A 19,728-nucleotide genomic window follows, 5' to 3' on the forward strand; every position below is an offset into this window, starting at 1 on the left:
CACCCACTGATACTCCAAACAGTCTGCAATAGTCTTCTAAAACAAAAAAAAAAAAAAAAAAGGAACCTACATTACATAAATCTCCATAATTACAATAACTAAGTAAGCAAGATACTAGAAGATTTTACTGAAATATCATCCACAACGTACTTTAGAAAGAGTGTGAAAGATTAGTTACTGAACAAGTCGGCTAATAAAACAACTGTAGGTTTTGAGAAAAAAGTCCGAGTGTAAATTTAATCAAGTATAGAGCATTATTCCACCTTTGCATACCCTGCAAATACACAACAGAAAATACAGTAGTGCCATCAAAATGACTTGAGAGAAAGGAAGAGAGACAGGGTTTAGATTATCTAAGTTCTTGAATCTAATTTCATCCACCATAATACTTATGCAATAATGGAATAAAAATCCCCCTCTGAAACTTGAGATGCTTGGTACCATAGAGGGTACTTTAAGAAATGAATAATGCACAACTGAGAGTAGGTTGGCATCACTCACCTGTTATGGAAATGAACAGCACCACTCAGACATCGGACCCCTAATGCAGCACATGTCATCTGGACCTGGTTGCTCAGCCAGCATTTAACCCTAGAAGAAATAAAACCGTGCATATTTTTCCAGCTCTCTGTAGTCACTCATAGCACAATATCATGTAAACCTCCCAACTTATTCCCAACAGTTGTTATTACAAAAAGCACACCAAGATGATTTATTGCAATAGCTGTGCCCGACAGGACGAGCTAACTGGTTATCAAAGATACCCTTGACTCCATTCCTCTATTCAGGTCTATTATAAAATCATCAGATTCAAAGCAGAGGAGATTATAGTAGGGGTTTTGATTTACAGATTTCCTCTGGAAGAAACTGCTATTGACTCATTCATTAACATTCATCAAATATAGAAATATTTAGCTGGTAAATCATATTTGGGTTGTTTGCACTGACAGAACTACTTCACAGCATTAATGCTGAACTGCTCATGACAGGACTGACTTGCCCTATTCCGAGACAAAGAGCATCCTCTCTATTTTCCACTGTAAGATGGAGTATCTATCTGGGTTACTCCAGCAGTATCTTTCTGGGTTACATTGCACATCCACTTTTGGATACCATTACCTTTCAGTATCCTGTGAGTTTACAACAGAGAAATACCACCCAACAATCTTCCACATTAATCCTCCCAGCTCAAGCAGAATTATATTTTAATGCCCTAATTCAATTACCTAAAGAACTGCAACAGAAATGGCAAAGAGCTCTCAGCAAACATTTACCTGCCATTTGGAAACTGTCCTATGACCGTAGTTGCTAAAACCAGGAAAAGGATACTGAAAGAAGCCAAGCCGATGCTACAAAATAAAATAAACCTCTTAATTAAATGGTAAGAAGCAAAACTGGAAGATCAAGCAAAAAAATCTTTTAACCCCTTTATCCATTCTAGAGTGCTTCTCTTCTCCATTAGTAGCATCTAATTAGCAACACAAACCAGTTAAGGCCACAGGGATAACATAAGCCATAGATTTTCATTCAGTTAATCCTGCATTGAGTCCCAAAACTTTTGTTGCCTGGAGCATATATTCCAAAAAGCACCATGTCTTGACCTCAAGGTATCAGGCAGTAAAGAATCCACCAAGTTCAATGAGGCTAAGTAGCGGCTACGTGATTCTTTAAAGTAGGTAAGATTATATTATAAAACGCAAAGCAGAGACCCGTCATTTAGTTTTTAAAAATCTATCCAGAAATTTCAGTACATATTTATATCCTGTGCAGTAAGTTACTACATAATCATGAAAATTAAATATCATTAGTTACTAATGACCGAGCAAAACAAATACTAAAGACATTTCTGCATGAAAAGCTGTCTCCTTAAATTGTCTATTTCAGCTTACACAGAGGCATATGTACTTTGATAGGTGATTTACTGGTATAAGACACCTTTGTGCACTGTGACAGTTTTTAAAATATTTTCCTCCCACAAAAAAGAGCCTTTAAATGCTCCTGCTCTTTAGAGGAACGTGTGAAGATTTGTAATTGTGTGGGCAATGTGATACAGGTTGTTTTTGCTTAAAAGATACCTCAAAAATTCTGAAAATTAAATATATCTCAAGTGGATGTGTCTTTTTTTTTTTTTTGCCCCATCCAGCTCTGTGCTCCCAGAACACTAGCTTTCCTCCAAACTCCAGGCATTCAGCATACAATCTGCCCCAAATTATTCAAGCAAGTAGAGCCTGATCTTTTCAGTGGAGACAGTTGCTATTTTATATCAAAAACATCTTCAGATCTTTTCTATGAGGTTTTGTTGGATTTGAAAAAACTAGTTAAATGAATAGAGACATTAGCATACTAAGAAAACAGAACATGAGAAATGTACATCCTCAACACTTTTTATGGATATTTGCATTTTGATGGCATCTTCAAAAATCAAAGTCCTGCCACATTCTCATTCCTGCATTAGTCAAAAGCATATCATTTCACCGATCTTTTGTAAAAAGTAACATGAAAAAAACAAACTCAAGCTAATTGCATCTGGCTCACCGAAGAGGCATCAGGAGACAGTACCGGATTAGGATCCCAGTGATCCACACAACGGTCAGTTGCCAACTGACATGGTGAAAGTTGACATTAGTTCTGCTAAGGAGGTTCCAAGAGATCAGCTCCTCAGAGGAGAACCGCCGGGTGACTTCATCATCTGCAATAGCCTCAAACCCCTTCTTGGAGAAATACAAAATATCAGCAAGGTTGAAGCATCCTTGTCGCTGGCCAGCAACCTCCTCTTCCATGGAGGTTTCCTCCCTCTGGATGATCCCTTAATAGTAAAAGCAAACCAAAAAACACCTGCATGAGGAAATGAGTCTCCCTTCTACACAGAAAAATGGATAATCGGGTTTCCAGAAAGAGGAAAATACTGATTCTTTTTAGGAGTAGTTCTCCTACTGTAAGCATTCACAGTAACTGCATTGGTATGTTTGGTTTACAGACTGGCAGTTAACTCCACAGGTTGCTTCTCTAATCCTACGCCATGTCACATCACTAGATTGTTGAAGAAGAGACAAGCTTTCAGAGTCAGTTGCAAATAAAACCCTGAGCATGACACCTTCTTCGCTGTCATTTATCAAACAATGTATGTACACACAGCTAGTAATGTCAACCCTGCACTGCCAAGATTACAGGTCCCTGCTCTTGCCTTGATGCAGAAAGTCAGGCAGTGTTTATTTTGTTGTTGTTTCTGCTGTCCTCATTTAATTTTGCTTTTTTGCAATATTGCCCCAGCTGCAGCAAACACCTTCCTCTAGCATTTTTTCCTTAGAGCCTTCTCCCCCCTCATCCTCTCTCCTTTATGAGTCACTTCACTTCCAAGAAGCATGAAGTTGTCAACTTTTTTCCCCACAAATATACATACTGTAACACAAAAGCACTATCAGGAAGAATTAAACATATTCACATTTCATATCTGTAAAATTATGCCTCATCATGAAATCTCAGTGATGTTGGCTGAAATAGCTCTGAGGCCAGATTCTTAGCTAGCTGGTTACAGTAAACAACACTGCATTGATTCATATCAGTTAATACTTCTTTTTTTATATATAGCATTAAATATGCATTACTTAAAATGCCTCTAGTGTGTCTTAATAAGTGTGCTAGCCTCTGATCAGAATCACAAAACCTTCCTCTAGCTGGATTTCGGTTGAACCTTCAATGTCAGGGAAATCATCAGACCCCAAAGTCTTCAGCTGACAAACCAAACAATGTCTTGGATTCCTATGACTAAAAATGCCACTACAAGTAAAAGGACTATTGTGAGACTTTGATCCAGTCCCTTTCTGGGAAAAAAGAAAGGAAAAATAGTTGGGAAAACAAAACAAAACAAAACTATACTGTCTTTCAAATTCTATCCCCATACCTAGAGAAGAGTTCAACCTGTAACAGTGATCCAAGGGCCGATGCAACTACTTTACTTAAGACTCAGTCTTTTTGCATACTAGGAGTTCTGACAAGAACAGACAACCTGTAAAGAGAAGTGTCAGGTGCAAAAAATATCCATTCCTTCTCCTAATCCACTTAAGAGAGAAAACTGATGGAGTCAGAAAGTACAAAATCCCCATGAAAAGTGGGACAGCTTCCCAAACACTTATCAGCAATGTCTTTCTCTTCCCACACTGCTCTCTCTAATGCCTGTTATCCAGAAGACTCATCAACAGGGGTCTTGCTTGTAACATACTTAGTCTCTTTTATTGGTTTGCTCAATGAACTTCATTTTGACCATTCTAGTTTTCTTACTTAACATTAGATGCAATTTATGTTTCTGTTCTCTCTTTCCTAGGTAAGATATAAAACAGTTGCCATTTTACCAGATGAATACTGCCGTATCACCTTCATACAAAGATCTTACCATTGGAGATTAAATTTTCAAGTGCCAGCGCCTTCTGCTTTTTTACTCCCTTCTCAATCTGCAGGGTGGCCCACTGTTCCCAAAACAAGAAAAGTAAATATTGATGGTTTTTATTTTGTCATTGCCAGGTATTCTGTAAAATCCCTTTGTGAATTGTCTGAGCCTTTCTTATTGAAGCCAAGGCTTAGGTTTTCATTGATTTTTCAAATTCAGTTGTAAGACTGTCATGCACACCTCTAATTTCATTTGTTATATTGATTACCTTTTGCCACTGTCATGAAAAATTATTTGGTTCAAACTTATTTTCAGGACTCATGCAGGTTTTTGTTTTAAACCAGATTATCTGACAGAATCTGTGAGGTCCACGGGTCCAGAACTCTCTCTTCCCTAGTTAGCTTCAGGCAAATGATACAAAATACTGTCACTGAAATTAGAGGCATTCTGGAATGATAGACCTAAAAATGTATTTTAAAGAATAAAAGAGATTATCTCAGCCTCAGGGCAGTCATGCAGTTTGTGTTAACAGAAGACAAGGAGAGAAGGGGGCCATTTCTTACTGAATAGTACTTTTGAAGAAGGAGAAGTTTCGGTAATGAGCATTCACCCTTCCCTGTCTTTACCTTTTTGAGCTAACCCTATTTTCTCCTCCCTGTGCAAACTAGCACAAAACTCAATTAGCAAAATCAAATACACCAGAAAGAAAAAAAAAAACTCTTCTGCAATACATTCAACACATTGAAACATCTCTTATAAATACACAAAATCATTATAAAGACCATTTGAAATCCTGCTGCCTATTTCTTAAGGTTTTATGTTGGCACAAAATGCAATAATAAATATATAGACATATAAATAATAGCACTTTTCAGTACTAACTCTTATGTTAAGATGTCTGTTCTAACAGTATGCAGGAGTCTTGTGTGTGGGCTCCACTCATCATTAAGAAAGCACCTACCCACTCATCATATGTCTTCAGCTGCCATAAGGCTTCCCACCTACAATAGGTAAGGATCTATCCTTCTGCTTCAGGGTAAGCTCTTGCCAGACAGTTTCTTTCCCTCTTACTGACATGCACAGCCATTGAAGTCACTGAGCAGCTTGATCTCAAATAGTTTTCATCATCTTTCACACCTACAATTTTGCATGTGCCAACAACTTAGACCAGCTTTTTGTCATCCTTAGGTTTTGTGTGTAGTCCTCCAGCTCCTTTTGTAGCTATTGAACTAAAGTCAATGATAAAAAGGGACACTTTTATCATAGCATAATTAGGATGTTTTAGTTACCTTTAGTTGACATACATTACCAGTCATCCTAAAAAAANAAAAAAAAAAAAAACCAGAATGGGCCCCAATGATGTTATGTGATTTATTAAACTCCACAAAATCCATCTGTTATCACACCATAAAGAAAGTACTCCAAACCTCTGGATTGTCTATACTAGAACATTATTAGATTGAGATACAGTGAAAATTTAAAACACAGTAGGTGTTCCAGCACAGGCAAGTCCCATTATTCACTAGGAAAGGGGAACTGGCACATTTATCTACCCCAATGTTTCTCAGTATGTGGCAAGTCATTCAGGAGTGGGGATCCAGGGGCTGTCATGAGAATTGCATCCCATACATTGAGAAACTAAAGAAAAATGCCGTATGAACAAGAATGTCACACCATAAAAGGAATGGAGGACATGCGACAAACCTGAACCGTTCATAATCTGCCACTGCTCCTCACCCCTCCCACAGTATCCCAAAGAATAGTTGCAAGGCATGAGGGAAGGGGGGGAAAAAAAAGTAAAATAAAATGAGAATCACCTAACATGGCAAATAAAGCCCCTTGCCTTACTTTTTGCTTTCCTATCTGTTGTCTAACACCCTTATCTTGCGTCTCATGCTCTCACATGGACAGGCACCTGCCATGAGCTTACTCATACTGTCTTAAGGTTATTTTGAATACCTCAAGGAGACCAGCTTTTGATCCCCACTTAAAAAAAAATAAAAAGTAATAATCATTGACCAAGGTGATTTTTACCCAGCAAATGTAAATTAGCAAATTCAAGTGAGTCAGTCAAGGATAAACTGAACAAAAATTGAAAAAGTGGACTAGTCAAGTATAAAATCCTGCCAGGCTATTACCTAGTACCTCACAGCACAGAGGAACAGTTGGGTAAAAACAGCAGTCTGTAGTTAAACAGGCAACTGAGACTACAAAGGTAGATAAGGAAGAGCTTCCATAAGAGGAACAGTTACACAGGACTTAGCCTAGAAAGAGCTGGCTGAGATAGTGTACAACAGAGGTCTATAAAATCATGACTGGCACAGAGCACATTCATAAGGAACAGTTACTCATTTTCTCTTCTAATACAAAAACTGTGGAGCATTATACAAGAACGTTGGGCAGCAGCTATGAGCCAAAAAAAAGGCAACCTTCCTCCACGCAACATGCAGTCAAGTCATGGAGTTCATTACCAGGAACGTACTGCCAGAGATAAAAAACTGAAATCCGTTCAARTAGTTAGGTCAGGCTATGGAAGAAAATCATTACAGGATATGAAACACATGAATCTGCATCAGATGCTCAAGCAATGAGCAGCTGGGAGAGTACTCCTGGCAGTACTGCTATACATTCATCCTGCTCTTACACTTTTCACTAAGCATTTGAGTTGACTCCTCTCAAAAGCAGGCTATTGGTCTAGGTCAAACTTTGGATCAACCCAGTGGAGTAGTTTTTTACCTTCTTATGCATTTGGTGACATCCTTACACTTACTCTGTTTTTGAAACACAAAGTAAGGCTTTGTGATTGCCTTTGTTTTGCACAGTATTGAGACAGAGCAGTCGCACTTGCCTTTGTTGCAACACTAATGAAAGGATGTTTTAAATAGCTTACAAAACCACAGATGTTGCAACTAACACAGAATTTAAGTGTTAAATGGAGCAACTTCATTCTGAAGTTTGCTGACCGAATAATGAGAACTCAGGTACTGTGTTTTCCTCCCTCCCATTTCTGAAGGATGAGGACACAAGGTGTCTAAACATCCCTCAGGTAATCCCAGTTTGAATACTGAAAACTTGACACCTTAACTCCAACAGCCCATTCATTTGAAGCTCCCTGTAATTACATTCTGAACAAAATGAGTGTGCACAATACTTCCTTATACTAATTATTCTCTTCACAGTACATTAACATTAAGAGCTATACAATATGGAATGTTCACTTTTTTAAATCTCATTTCTACTGTTTTGGTGGTTTTTTTTCACTCCTTTTCTTTTTCAAGCACAGCTTGATGTGTTGTTCAGTAATCCATTCTCCTGTATTGTGTCATCATTTACTTTTGTCTCTTTCTGCTTCCCTTCCAATGTTTTTATCTCTTCTCCCATGTTCTCCTAAAAGTTTTTTCAAATCACTCATTACACAGGTTCTTTTCAAACCCCTTCTTGGCCTAGTTCTCATGGATAACAAAGGCACATTGCTTACTTTGCAGCAATTACTCCATGTAAAATCTTCTGATGCAACCACAAAAAGAAGGTCAATGGGTTTTTATTGCAAGCTAACATAACACTCTAAGATCAAGCCCTCAGGAATTTTTCATCCWACAGCCCTTTCTGCCTAGCTTCATCTCACCTTTCATGTCCCAGCCAAGAACCTAGAGGAAATGATCTGTATATTAGACCCCTGCACAGGCCTGAAGAGGATGTGCAAGCTCTAACTCTCCATGTTCAAATGATGGAAAGTATTCAGAAGTCTCCCGGCTGCCAATCTGAGGGCAGATAAATCAGTTCAGTAGSGTTCTAGTCATCTGTCATGAGTAAAAGCAAAAGTATCATTTCTTTGTTCTGTGTTGCAGTGGCTAGTTCAGAATAACTGTGTACTTAAAAGCATAGCAGAGAGCTGTTTCTATTCACCTAAGTGTTCACAGCATCTGCCCATACTCCAGTGGGAGTTTACAGCACGTTAGCTACCCCAATGTACAAGCGAGCTATTTCTCAGTTGAAGACACAGCTACTGCAAACCTTCCTGAAACTCTCCTGTGGGATGGATCTGGACTTCTGGGGTTCTCAGCCCTCTAGCAAAACATGACAGAGCTGGAAGAGGTTCAACACAGCCCATCAGCTGCTGTCCAGAAGCAGATGACAGTTGTGCGTGCATAAGAGCAGCCTGAGACAGCCTCTGCAGTTGGATGAAGCAATGCTGACTGGGCCATGTGGGAGGCTGAAAATTTTCTTAGGATTTACTCTCCAGACTGGGAATAGGGCACCAGACTTCAAGAGTTTTATAGGGTGGGTCCCCCCAAAAATACTCTATGTCAATGTAATTTCTATCAAAATATTAACTGAGATTCTAGTAACATGAACTGGTAAGGGCAGTGCTGCTTTTGTTCTGCTCTTGAGCCCATTTTTGGACCTAGGCAAATCCACCACACATCAGCTCAAAGAAGTATCCATCACACTAGTTGGCTGATGCTTTCCCTATACATGACTACTTCTCAGGAAACATTAATATTCCAACTATACAAGGAAGTTCAGATCTCAGGAAATTCCAAACAAGATTCCTGGGGAATGGGGCTACAGCTACAAAGCAYGCCTATCTAACTTCCCACAGGGCTTTGAGGGTACAGTATTTATTTCATACTAACATTTTCTTTTGCAGGTGCCAATCAGCGCTAAAGGGTTGGGGGAATGTTGCTAGATTAGCTTTTCTGGTATTGTTGTTTCCACCAAAACCCATTACAGGTAAGCAACTCTAAAACATAGATGCTATTTCACAAATGAAAGCTGACAAGCATATTGGCAGGGATAAGCTATCCAAACAAAATTCATTTTTAACATGTTCAAAAATATTTTTTTAAGGACAAATAAAATGTAATAATAGTAAGTACTAACAGCTGTTTAATAGAAACTTATGAAACTAATCTTTTAGAGATCTTTTGTTATTATACTATTTACCCGCCCTCAAAAAAAAGCAGATTTTCAAGCCTTGAGTCCTGTTTTTAGAAAACAGCTTGTTTTGTTTTAAGAAATAAACATCTAGATTCCTCACTGGAGAAGAGGCAAAGGATACAAACTCAAGTCTTGCCATACACAGATTCCATCTTGCTCATTTGTTCCACTTACTGTTCTCAGTGTTAGAACACTGCGGAAGTGAAGAAATGAGCTGTCTCATCATATGGCATCATTATTCATTGCTCAAGAACAGATCTGCTAACTTGAACCTGATCTTAAAAGACCTGGAGCTCCCAGAAAATTCAGTAAGGGCTAAAGATATCCTTTCTTTGCAAACACAGCTTTCAAAGAAGCACCATTTGACCTTAAAATCCTTGATTTTAATATCTACTCTTTTATTTTTCTTAAATTGACAAAACATGGAAGAAAATAAAACATGTTTTCCCTCTGCCTCCCAATTTGTGTGGTCATTCAAAGCTGTGAGAAGCAAATATAAAGTGATCTCAGATCAGAATGGCCTCATTTTCTACTCCTTTTGCTAAACTACGTAAGGGACTAAATCAAATGCAAGACAATGGAGAATCCAGTCATGATTTCAATAGGGTTTTTTTTCCTGGGTAAAATATCAGCTACTTGTTAAGTACTTCCCAGAGCACTGACATTCCTGAGATATAGTCAGTATTACACTGATACGTGATTAAGTGTCTGCTATTACTTTTTTAGAATAGCTATCCAGCAAGGCATCATATTTCACCATTCAGGTTAGCCACAAGAACCAAATATAGTCTTTGTGCCATTCCTAATTAGTGAGATCTCAGGCAACCAGATACCGTCACAGCCAGAAACAAGTTGACACTTGGGCAGACTATCAATGTCAAGTGACAATTTTTGAACAAAGGGTGCATATAAGCATATAAACCTGCTTAAAGCAAACTGCCTCTCAAGCAGTGGTTTCAGCAATATCCTCTTCCATTAGCCCCAGGACTTCCACAAGAAGCCCAGCAATTGGATGCACAAGCTATAACCTAGCATGCCCCAGTACTAACTACCCTTACTTCCAAAGGACAAAGCGATCCACTGCCAAAGCAAACGAGACCTAACACTCCCTCCCTTCTTTAGCCCGCCAAGACATCTCTTAGCTACTCTTGTGTCATAGTGAGAAGCACTTTAAACAATACCTGGGAGAAGACAGCTGCAATGAATCAGAACATGAAAACAGAGAAAACTTTCTTTTTTGCCTTCAGGACAGTTAGAGAATAACTTTCAACTGAAAAACAAAACAAAAAAAAGAATGTGTACATGGAACCGACCAGAACTACAGCACATTACGTTGTGCTCTTTCCCTTATTAGCTGCTGCAAATTGGGTAACTATGCATATAAGGTTGTATCTGATCTCAGAACAATTAATTTGATTACATATACATATTTTAATAAATTACTCCTCCATGTTGGGAGCACAAGATTATCCTGCTTGTAACCTGTTAAGAAAACTGTGGATGATAACAAAAACATTTAACGTGCTTTTCAAAAGAGAATTGCCTTCCAGTAGTAAATGCCCACTCAATGGGTCAAATTTCCTTTCAAACAGGGAAACACATAAGAAGAAACTACAAAAATTACTGTAATATCTGCCAAATGCAACAGCAAAGCTGTCCAATGAGCTCCTCAGGTTTATGTTTGATGTGAAAGAGACTGATGAAATCAATTGCACATAGAAGTGTCACAAGCCTCTTATTCAGGTTATCAGTAAGAATTTAATTAGCATACTGCTGGCTGATAAAAAATGATCACATATAAAAGCCAGCATTACTTATAGTYGCTTATAAGTCAACATTACATATAGCCAGTCAATTCCCATTGATAGGAACATCTGAAAATACATGCAACCCTTAAAGTTCGCAATCATGACTCAAATACTACCGTGCTAGACGATGTACAAACAGCTGCAGACAGTCTCTGCCTCTACTTTAATCAGTATGGGGGGAGGAGGGACATACAAGAGACAACTACAAGACAGAATTGGGGAGGTAAGATGGACATACTATAAGCTGTATCACATTGTTAGRGATATTTTCTACTGCACAACTAGATGGCTCCAGTAGTTTAATAATAATAATAGTAACAATAGCAATAAGACATTTTTTGCCACAGTTAGAAAAGTATATAAAGCAGTTCTGTGCCAAAAAGACAGAATTCATCTACTGGAAAGGTGAAATATTTCTCTGTTCAACACAATGAAATCACAGCACCTACTTTTGGCCACTGACAGATATGAAATGTAAGACTTTAAAAATAAATGCAATCCTGGCTTATTAAAGACACTAATATCACTAGTATCACCAATATCAGCAGAATCAGGATCTTAACCATGACCTATTTATTCATCTCTAGAAAAAATTACACTTTTAGAAGACGGTATGGATTCCTCAAGTCTTGTACAACAAAACTTGTGACTGACTGCTGTATCACCCAGATTTATAAATGGAAAAAACAGACATATGCAGTTAGTATTCTTTCCTAGAACAGTATTCACTAGTACTATATAATTAGAATAGTTCAAATAAAACCATTAAAACTTATGTACTTCTAAAATACATTTTCTTGTTAATTACAACCTCCCATAAACTAACATATCCTTTTATTGAGATTTGTTAATAAGTATACTGTGAAGCATCCTTACCAACTTGAACTATAGCACCATATCATGAAATCTCTATTTTAACAGAAGACCACCTGAAGTTAGTGCTAGATTACAGCCCATCAAATAACTAGGTATCATTGAATGCACCATTCAAAGGAGCTACAACATCAGTAAAAGCTATAAAAAACACATTCAAGACTCCCAAAGTTCACAGAAGTCTTTCTGCTGACTTTTATGACATCTATATCAAACACTCAGACTATTTTATTAAACATGCCCTGTAGTAAACACATACCTTTTAACTCAATACTCAACTTACCTCTAACATTTTTATTACAATTTTCACATAGATATGAGAAATCCCCAGCGACACTCTAAACATCGAAGGCAACAGAACTAGTACCACAAACAGAATCGGCCAGACTGACAGAACCTTGCCTTCCACAAGACTGTAGCCCCCTCTATTTTTTTCCATGCTTGCTCCTTCAAAATGCCAACCTGCTGCCTTTCTGACAATATTTCTTCATCTGTAGTGGAGAATCCAGCAAACTTCAACAGACAGAGGCAAACAGAAATTACACATTCTAAGAGCCCAAACTATCCCTAGGAGAGGGCTGCTGCCCTCTGAAGCATGCCACCTCAGATACTCTCAGTGATAACAATTTTTATTCTTGATCCCGCCCTAACTCCACCCACTTTCTCACTATTGATAAGCATTTACTCATCAGATATAATTCAGAGGAGAAGAAAGAAAAAACAGATAAGCAATAATATACGTCAGGCAATATGCTGTCAATAACTTGTCAATGCGTCAACTAGTTTCCACAAGGTGTCCTATCAATAGCTTAYAACACAGAGCAAAGTAGGTGTGGTTTCCAGACCTTTGAAAATGTTATCTTTTAAACTAATTTAATACATGTAACACTTCTGCCACTGAAGTTTGATCAAATTAGTAATTTATTTGGTCACTTTCTACTACATGGCAAATGACAGCTTTGTTTGGGTAACTGATCAAAGGAACCAAACTGAAGCTTTAGATGTGGTAAATCATGCTATTTTATTAATACCTGTGAGATGGAAAGACAAACTGCAGCAGGTATGAATCAATAATCCAAGGGAATAAAACATGCTTCCTCCATTGCTCTGCAAGAAATTAGCCAAATCGTATTAGTGTTAGATAATGCACGGCAGTGAGGTAACTAGTCATCTATCTTGAATCTRTTCAACTGCAGAAGTTCAATATGCTAGCTAAGTAGGTTTCTGCTTTTATCCTATGAAATGCCAATAGTTAAATTCAGTATTTTTTGGAAAGTCCAAGTTCAGCCCCTTAGAGCCACCCCTACCCTGTCCATTTCTACGTACCAGAGAAGAAATAAAACTGAGTAATGGTTTTCCTAGAATTTAAGAGGAGCACATCAGCTGTTTATTTATAAACTTGTCACAGAAAAACAAACTAATTTTGGTGGAATGACGATTTCCAAAGTGATGTCATGTGGGTCTGTGAAAGGTTTTTCCTCTGAGTGTGCCTACATTAGCATTTTTGTTTGCAGCAGGGGCAGTGCTTTTGAAACAAGTTTCACTATCACCCCACATACCGCTGTTTAGTCTCTGTTGTGGAGCAGTCCTGGCACATGCAAACTGGATTCTTTAGGAATGAAAGGAAATGCAAAGATCAACTCTAGAGAGTGTACCTAATACACTCCAGTCACTAATGGAGACACAAGGATCAGAATGGGCTGCACCACTGCTAAGTCCTCCAGTGTGCACCAAGCTCACATGATATCATGACATGCTTCTTGTGCCATATAATGAGTCATACAGTTTTTGTACCTTCAGATTTGCTGTTGGATTCCAGCCCTCAGGTCTTTGCAACTCCATTGCATCTTCCTCCTCAGTCTAACTTTTCTTCTGCCTCTTTCTTTCCTTCTTTACCTGCCCTACCTTCTTCTCCTTTGCTGACCTCTTTTTGAGCCCTTTGTCTCATCTATGAACCCTTGCTGACTTATCTTTTAACTGGCTCTGCTTTCCCACCGCTCTGTCTCCCAATGGCAGACTCAAGCCTTTCAGTTTCCCAGAAGACTGGTGCTGCCAGGAACCCCACTGCCTACTATTTCCCACCTGTCTCACTAAAAGTTATAGGCTATGTTAGCCTTCTCTAGGAATAAAGTTCCATTGTTTATAGATAGTTTTGCTTACCCATTTCTGTTTAGTTGTCATTTAGTTCTCACTTTTGGCCTCTTCCTAATGCAACTTGCCGTCCTAACACGTGTTCCCTGGAGTGGTATTAAGTAGAGAGTTAGACGAAGGGGTGCAGAATGCAGTGCGTCTCTGAATAGCTGCCTTCAGCATCAGCACATGGAATAGGTTAGAAAATAGTMTAGGTGCTAAAAACTTTGTGGGCGGGAGGGTGCAGGTAGTTTCTGGGACCTGATTTGAGGCAGGAAATGTGAGCCAAATGAGGTATTAATAGTCCACCAGGAAGTAAGAGGAAGGTGTGGTAACTTTCTTAAAGGAATTTCTCAGCAAAAACTCTAGGCACAGGAAAGAAGGATCATTTCTTAAAAGAAGAGAGGGGAGGACAGACTTCCCTTCCCTGCAGGGAGGAAGAGGAGGTTTCCTTTGCTGAATGAGGAAGAATTATTTTTCGTCCTGCGAGACCTTATTATCTGCACTGCTTCTCTAGCCCTTACTGAGTTAAATTCCCCAAGCCACAATACGAGCACAGACAGGTACTATAATTCCTCCTTGTCCCCTTCCAAAAAAAACAGAAAGCCAGTCAACTCCTCCCTTGCTCACCCCTCCATCCTGCTGAATGATGGGACTACAACCATTTGTCAGCTATAATCATCCTTTGTAAACAATTCAGTCCAAGACCTCTGAGCTTTCCTGGGAGCTGTTGCAACAGCTATCACAAGCACATCCCAAAAAAGCAGGAAAGTTGGGAAAGTTACACCTGCTGAAAAGTGCCATTAGGTTTGGGGGGAAACAAAGTGGAGAGGCACTGGCAATCTACTGCTTCTCACGCAGCATTTGCCACAYACTGAAAGACAATTACTCCGCCCATCCCACTCAGTTTGCTTCGGGACACACAGCATTGCTATGACCCATTGCAGTGAAAGTACTACCTTGGATTTGCAGGCCAGCCTGGGRGTCCCGGCACCTTGCAGCACTGTGAAAGTTGTCCCATCACAGTCTAGGCAGGCAATCCAGTGACACAGGGGATGCCACATCTCCAAGAAAGCAGAAGGACACCAATCATCACAAAAGATGCCATCACTGCTAAGAAAGTGCCAGTATCCCCTTTCAGTCCAAAGCTGAGTTACAGGCAATTTGGGTATTGTGGCTTCTTCTTCCAGTGTGGCTTCCTGGGATGGCCGTGAATCTGCCTCAGTAGGCCTCCAAGGCTGGCAGGTCAATCAGGTGGTGGCCACTGTGATGGTGTTCCCACATAAAGTGGAAGAAGATGAAGGGTTGCTAGCAGCCTCTCTGCCAAGGTGGTCAAAAGATCTAGCCCAAAGGCAGGCAAAAGGCAATACAAGATCCATGTGGCCAGCTCTCTTATAATTTTTATTCTTCACTCCATCTGCTTTGCACATCCTGAAATAATGAATCATTTTGGTTTTCTTACACTGTTATTGCAATCCTTTATGTCACATGGTTTGGAGAAGGAGAAAAAACAAACAAACAAACAAACACCCGAAGCGACCAAGCCATGAATGGCACCAAAATCAAGTGGAGCCTCTGTGTCTACATATTTACAGTATAGACTAAAAATTGTAATACAATGAAAAAATATCCCCAAAAAGCACTACAAAAATGAGCTTGAGTACCGAAATCAGTCCAGCCAGGTCCAAGAAGTTCAGCCTCAGTTAACTTATCTGCCAAAAGGGGCTGTCAAGGTGTTTAAAACATCCTTCTGCTCATACATGTGATCAGGAGCATGGAAACAACTGAGAAACACTGACCAAAGCCTGCCTACTTCTGAACTTCAAAGTGCTTGATATTGCTAGAGAAATAAGCCTGCATTTTAATGATGCCTCTGGCCTGTCTGAAGGTGATAGGCTTGCTTGTAATATGAAGAGGAAAAGAGGTTCTTCATCTCCAAGCAATTCATAACATAACTTCCTATTTTCAAGTCAGAAAGCTGATGTAGCCTATTACATCGCCAACACAATCATTGATTTATTTTATTAYTTCAAAAAGAAACACTGAAGGGTACACATTTATCAAATTCCTGTAAGTTCACTCATGCATCCATTATTATGAGCTGAATAACTACAATGTATGATTGGGCTATATAAATATTCTCAGCACAACAATTTAAGAATTAGCTTTGCCATCCACAGAATAAGCAGAGCCTCAACATGTCATTCCTCTGCCCTTCTTGCTGCTTGTTCCTCTTACCAAGAGTCAGTTTGCTGCAATTGTCCATTCTGAAGCTGGAGGAAATACTTTATTTAGAAGTGGGAAGATACTTCAAATAACTCATTTAGATAAGTTGATGAGGCCACATCTAGAGTACTGTGTCCAGTTCTGGGCTCCCTAGTACAAGAGAGACATGGAGCTACTGTTAGCAAGTCCAGAAGAAGGCTACTAAGATGCTGAAGGGACTGGAGCATCTCTGGTATGAAGAAAGGCTCAGAGAGCTGGGCCTCTTCAGCCTGGAGAAGAGAAGATTGAAGGGGGATCTTACCAATGTTTATAAGTATCTGAAGGGAGGGTGCAAAGAGGATGGGGCCAGACTCTTCTCAGTGGTGCCCAGCGACAGGACGAGAGGCAACAGGCACAAGCTGAAACACAGGAAATTCTGTCAGAACACGAGGAAAAACTTCTTTCCTGCGAGGGTGACAGAGCACTGGAAMAGGTTGCTCAGAGAGGTTGTGGAGTCTCCATCCTTGGAGATATTCAAAAGCCATCTGGACATGATCCTAGGCAACATGCTCTGGGTGACCCTGCTTGAGCAGGGGGGTTGGACTAGATGATCTCCAGAGGTTCCTTCCAACCTCAACCATTCCGTGATTCTGTGAAATACGTAGCAATAAAATGCACTTTGACTCATTTAAATGCTCCATCAGCTACAGGTGAATAACGACTGATTAATACCAAATAGCTATATGCACCTCTGCACCTACGTGTGATACAATACCCTATATTTCCAGAAGTTGCAAGAAACTTCACGTGCAAAATTCTCTGTTCATTTGGAAGAATTTTACTCCTGAACTTTCAAAAAAAATTAATAATCAGAAATCTAACTCAGGAGAAAAGCATGTTGGTGACAAAGGAGGAATCAAAAGTAAAACTTCCTTTCATTTGAATGAATCTCAAATTGAGAGCTACAAGCATGGAAAATTCACTTGAAACACTGCAGCAATTCCTGACATCTTAGGGGACTATTTCATTACGAAGTATCTTCAGGTTCACAACTACTGAATCACAGAAATAAGCAAGCTACAAGTAGCTCAGTATCAACTAGCTGATATCATCTATATGTAATGTTACATATAAAGCCAATCTTAATACCAGATATATCAAGTAGTTCAATGGATAATAGATGAAAGCCTGTATAAAGAAGCGAAATGTAGTGACCTGGCACAGAAACCAAATCTTTCTAATAAATTGGTATCAATGCCATCCTTACACAAGCCAAAGAAAGTACTATCAACTCAAAGGGGAATAAAAGACTACTCTATCCATTTAATTGTTAGCGCTATTTGGTTTCCATATGTAGCATGACAGTCAAATATATCTGACAAAATAAAAAAACAAAAGAAAAGAAAAAAAGATGCAACTTCTTTCTACCTACCACCCAAGGAACAGTGCTGTGATTAGCCAATATATTTTCACAGGTTTTTTACTGCTCTTAGAAAAGGTAATTCAGTTATTTGTGTGCATTTCCACAGACCTGCCTGTGAAAAAAAAAAAAATCAATCTGCAGTCCACATAGCTTGTATCTTCTCAAAGTGGCAAAGCTTGTGGTCTTTGCTTCACAGAGAGAAAAGCCCATAAAGTAAATGACACAGAGACAAGAGAACAAGTCTAAGATGACTTCCCAGCATCTCTCAGCATTCAGGGATTACTGAGATTATGTTTAACGGGACAAGAAAAAGCTGTTTGAATATAGTAACCACACTGTCTTCATGCACTAAAGTGCAAGTATCCGCTCCTCAGTGGCTGTACTCTAACTGATATACGTCCACTGTCCTTTAGATCAGAAGATTGGATCCCAAGATCCAATCTTCAGTCTGACTGGATCCCATCTATGCCAGAAAACAGATCCATTTTTACATCTGACTGCAGAAAAACCATGCTGGTTTATGATTTATCTCTGACTATAAACAGCTGAATTATGACAACAGTAGACAAGTACGTTTTAGCATTGCATCATTCATTAGGATGATTAAAACGCATTTAGCTCTGACTACACAAGCATTGGTTCCACACAAGATAAATTCAGCAATCACAAAAGCTTATTTATCATATCCTGTAGATTACAGCAGGATTTTATCTTAGCATCACAAAAGCAGGGAATCCACTGCATGTTCTGACTACATTTGCCTCAACAATATAGAGATATCTGTCAGATGTGTAGGCAGTACATGATTGTCAATATATATCTTATATATTGTCAATACATATTTTGTATATGGTCTGCATATCATCAAAGTTGAATGCATTAGAATAATTCGTCAATGCCTGACATTTATTGTATTGATTTAATGTACAGAACTTCATTGCTGCCCTGGCTTAAAAGTCACTGCAAAAATGGTACACCAAACTTTTCAGGCCATTTCTGAAAGATGCCAGCATTCATGTTCATTTTTACTCTTTTCTCCATAAATAGCTATCTAAGCTGGTCATATCCTTTTATCTTTGTTGCCTCCACCACAGCAATATGGTCTTTGTTTGTATCATACTTATTGCTCATTCATTTAATGGGGTGTGGCTTCTGTTGCAAGAAATGCCTAATAGCTGTTTCCCATTCACCTTCTCAATCATTCTGTATTATCTGCAGACTTTGCCACCTCGCTGTTCAGAGCTCTAGATCATTTATGAGTGTGTTGAGAAACAGAAATCTTAGCTAGTACCTCTCCGCGCTGTAAGAACAGATAAGAATAGCAGCAATTTTACTCTTTTAAATATCGGTACTACTTGTATATATTTTAAGTGCTACTTAACGAAACTCATTTAAATCTGAACGTGCTTGAAGTAGCCATGTTTCTCCTAAATTTGTTGACAGGTTTTAAGGGAGTAAGAAATTACACTAAAACATTAATTATATATGCTAGTTAAAAATACAAGCATGACAGCCCAATTTATGGAAACACCCCTTTAAAGAATACAGGAGTATACATCCTATTTCAAGAAATGAAGCATATGCCTAAAGCTAAGAATATGCTTATGTAAAGTCTTGATAAGGGATGAATTTAAACACTTGCTTTCCTAAAGTTGGGGGAGCTGGGGGAGCAAAATGGCAGCCTTTAGACTGGGTCTCTGATTATGTTAAAAAAAATCCCCAAACTCAGTCCATAGCCTGAGGTGGAGTGGTGTGACAGAGTGGCAGCCAGACTGGGGTTTTTTTAATTATCATTTTATTATTTCCTTATCACAATTTATGAGGTTCTTAACTCAGAATATTCTCATCACAATCCTAGATGGTACAGTACAATTCCAGACATACTCACACAGCAAATATGTGTAAATATGTGATAAACTCCACAGTTGTATGTCAAGTTTCCAAAGGTACAGCCTTTTTATGGA

The 19,728-nt window shown here is 38.9% G+C and overlaps 1 protein-coding gene across 5 annotated transcripts in view; it reads right to left on the bottom strand.

The window, feature by feature from the left end:
• Nucleotides 1-15,180, bottom strand: part of LOC112970698 (glycerol-3-phosphate acyltransferase 3-like) — a 22,761-nt gene extending 7,581 nt beyond the window's left edge. The window contains exons 1-6 of one of the 5 annotated variants that reach the window (XM_026075353.1): nt 15,096-15,180; nt 14,167-14,243; nt 13,038-13,113; nt 2,536-2,806; nt 1,275-1,349; nt 502-591 (exon numbers count right to left, since the gene is read on the bottom strand). In XM_026075353.1, coding sequence (XP_025931138.1) covers nt 502-591; nt 1,275-1,349; nt 2,536-2,806; nt 13,038-13,113; nt 14,167-14,187 — 533 coding nt within the window. In that variant the 5' untranslated portion in view covers nt 14,188-14,243; nt 15,096-15,180. Of the gene's footprint in view, nt 1-501; nt 592-1,274; nt 1,350-2,535; nt 2,807-4,390; nt 4,464-4,652; nt 5,563-12,289; nt 12,520-13,037; nt 13,114-14,166; nt 14,244-15,095 lie in introns of those variants that run through there. The other 4 variants (XM_026075357.1, XM_026075355.1, XM_026075354.1 and 1 more) reach the window with 4 other exon arrangements.
• Nucleotides 15,181-19,728: the final 4,548 nt, after the last annotated feature.

The sequence above is a fragment of the Apteryx rowi genome, unplaced genomic scaffold (assembly GCF_003343035.1).
Source record: "Apteryx rowi isolate R43461 unplaced genomic scaffold, aptRow1 scaffold_401, whole genome shotgun sequence".
Taxonomy (NCBI): Eukaryota; Metazoa; Chordata; class Aves; order Apterygiformes; family Apterygidae; genus Apteryx; species Apteryx rowi.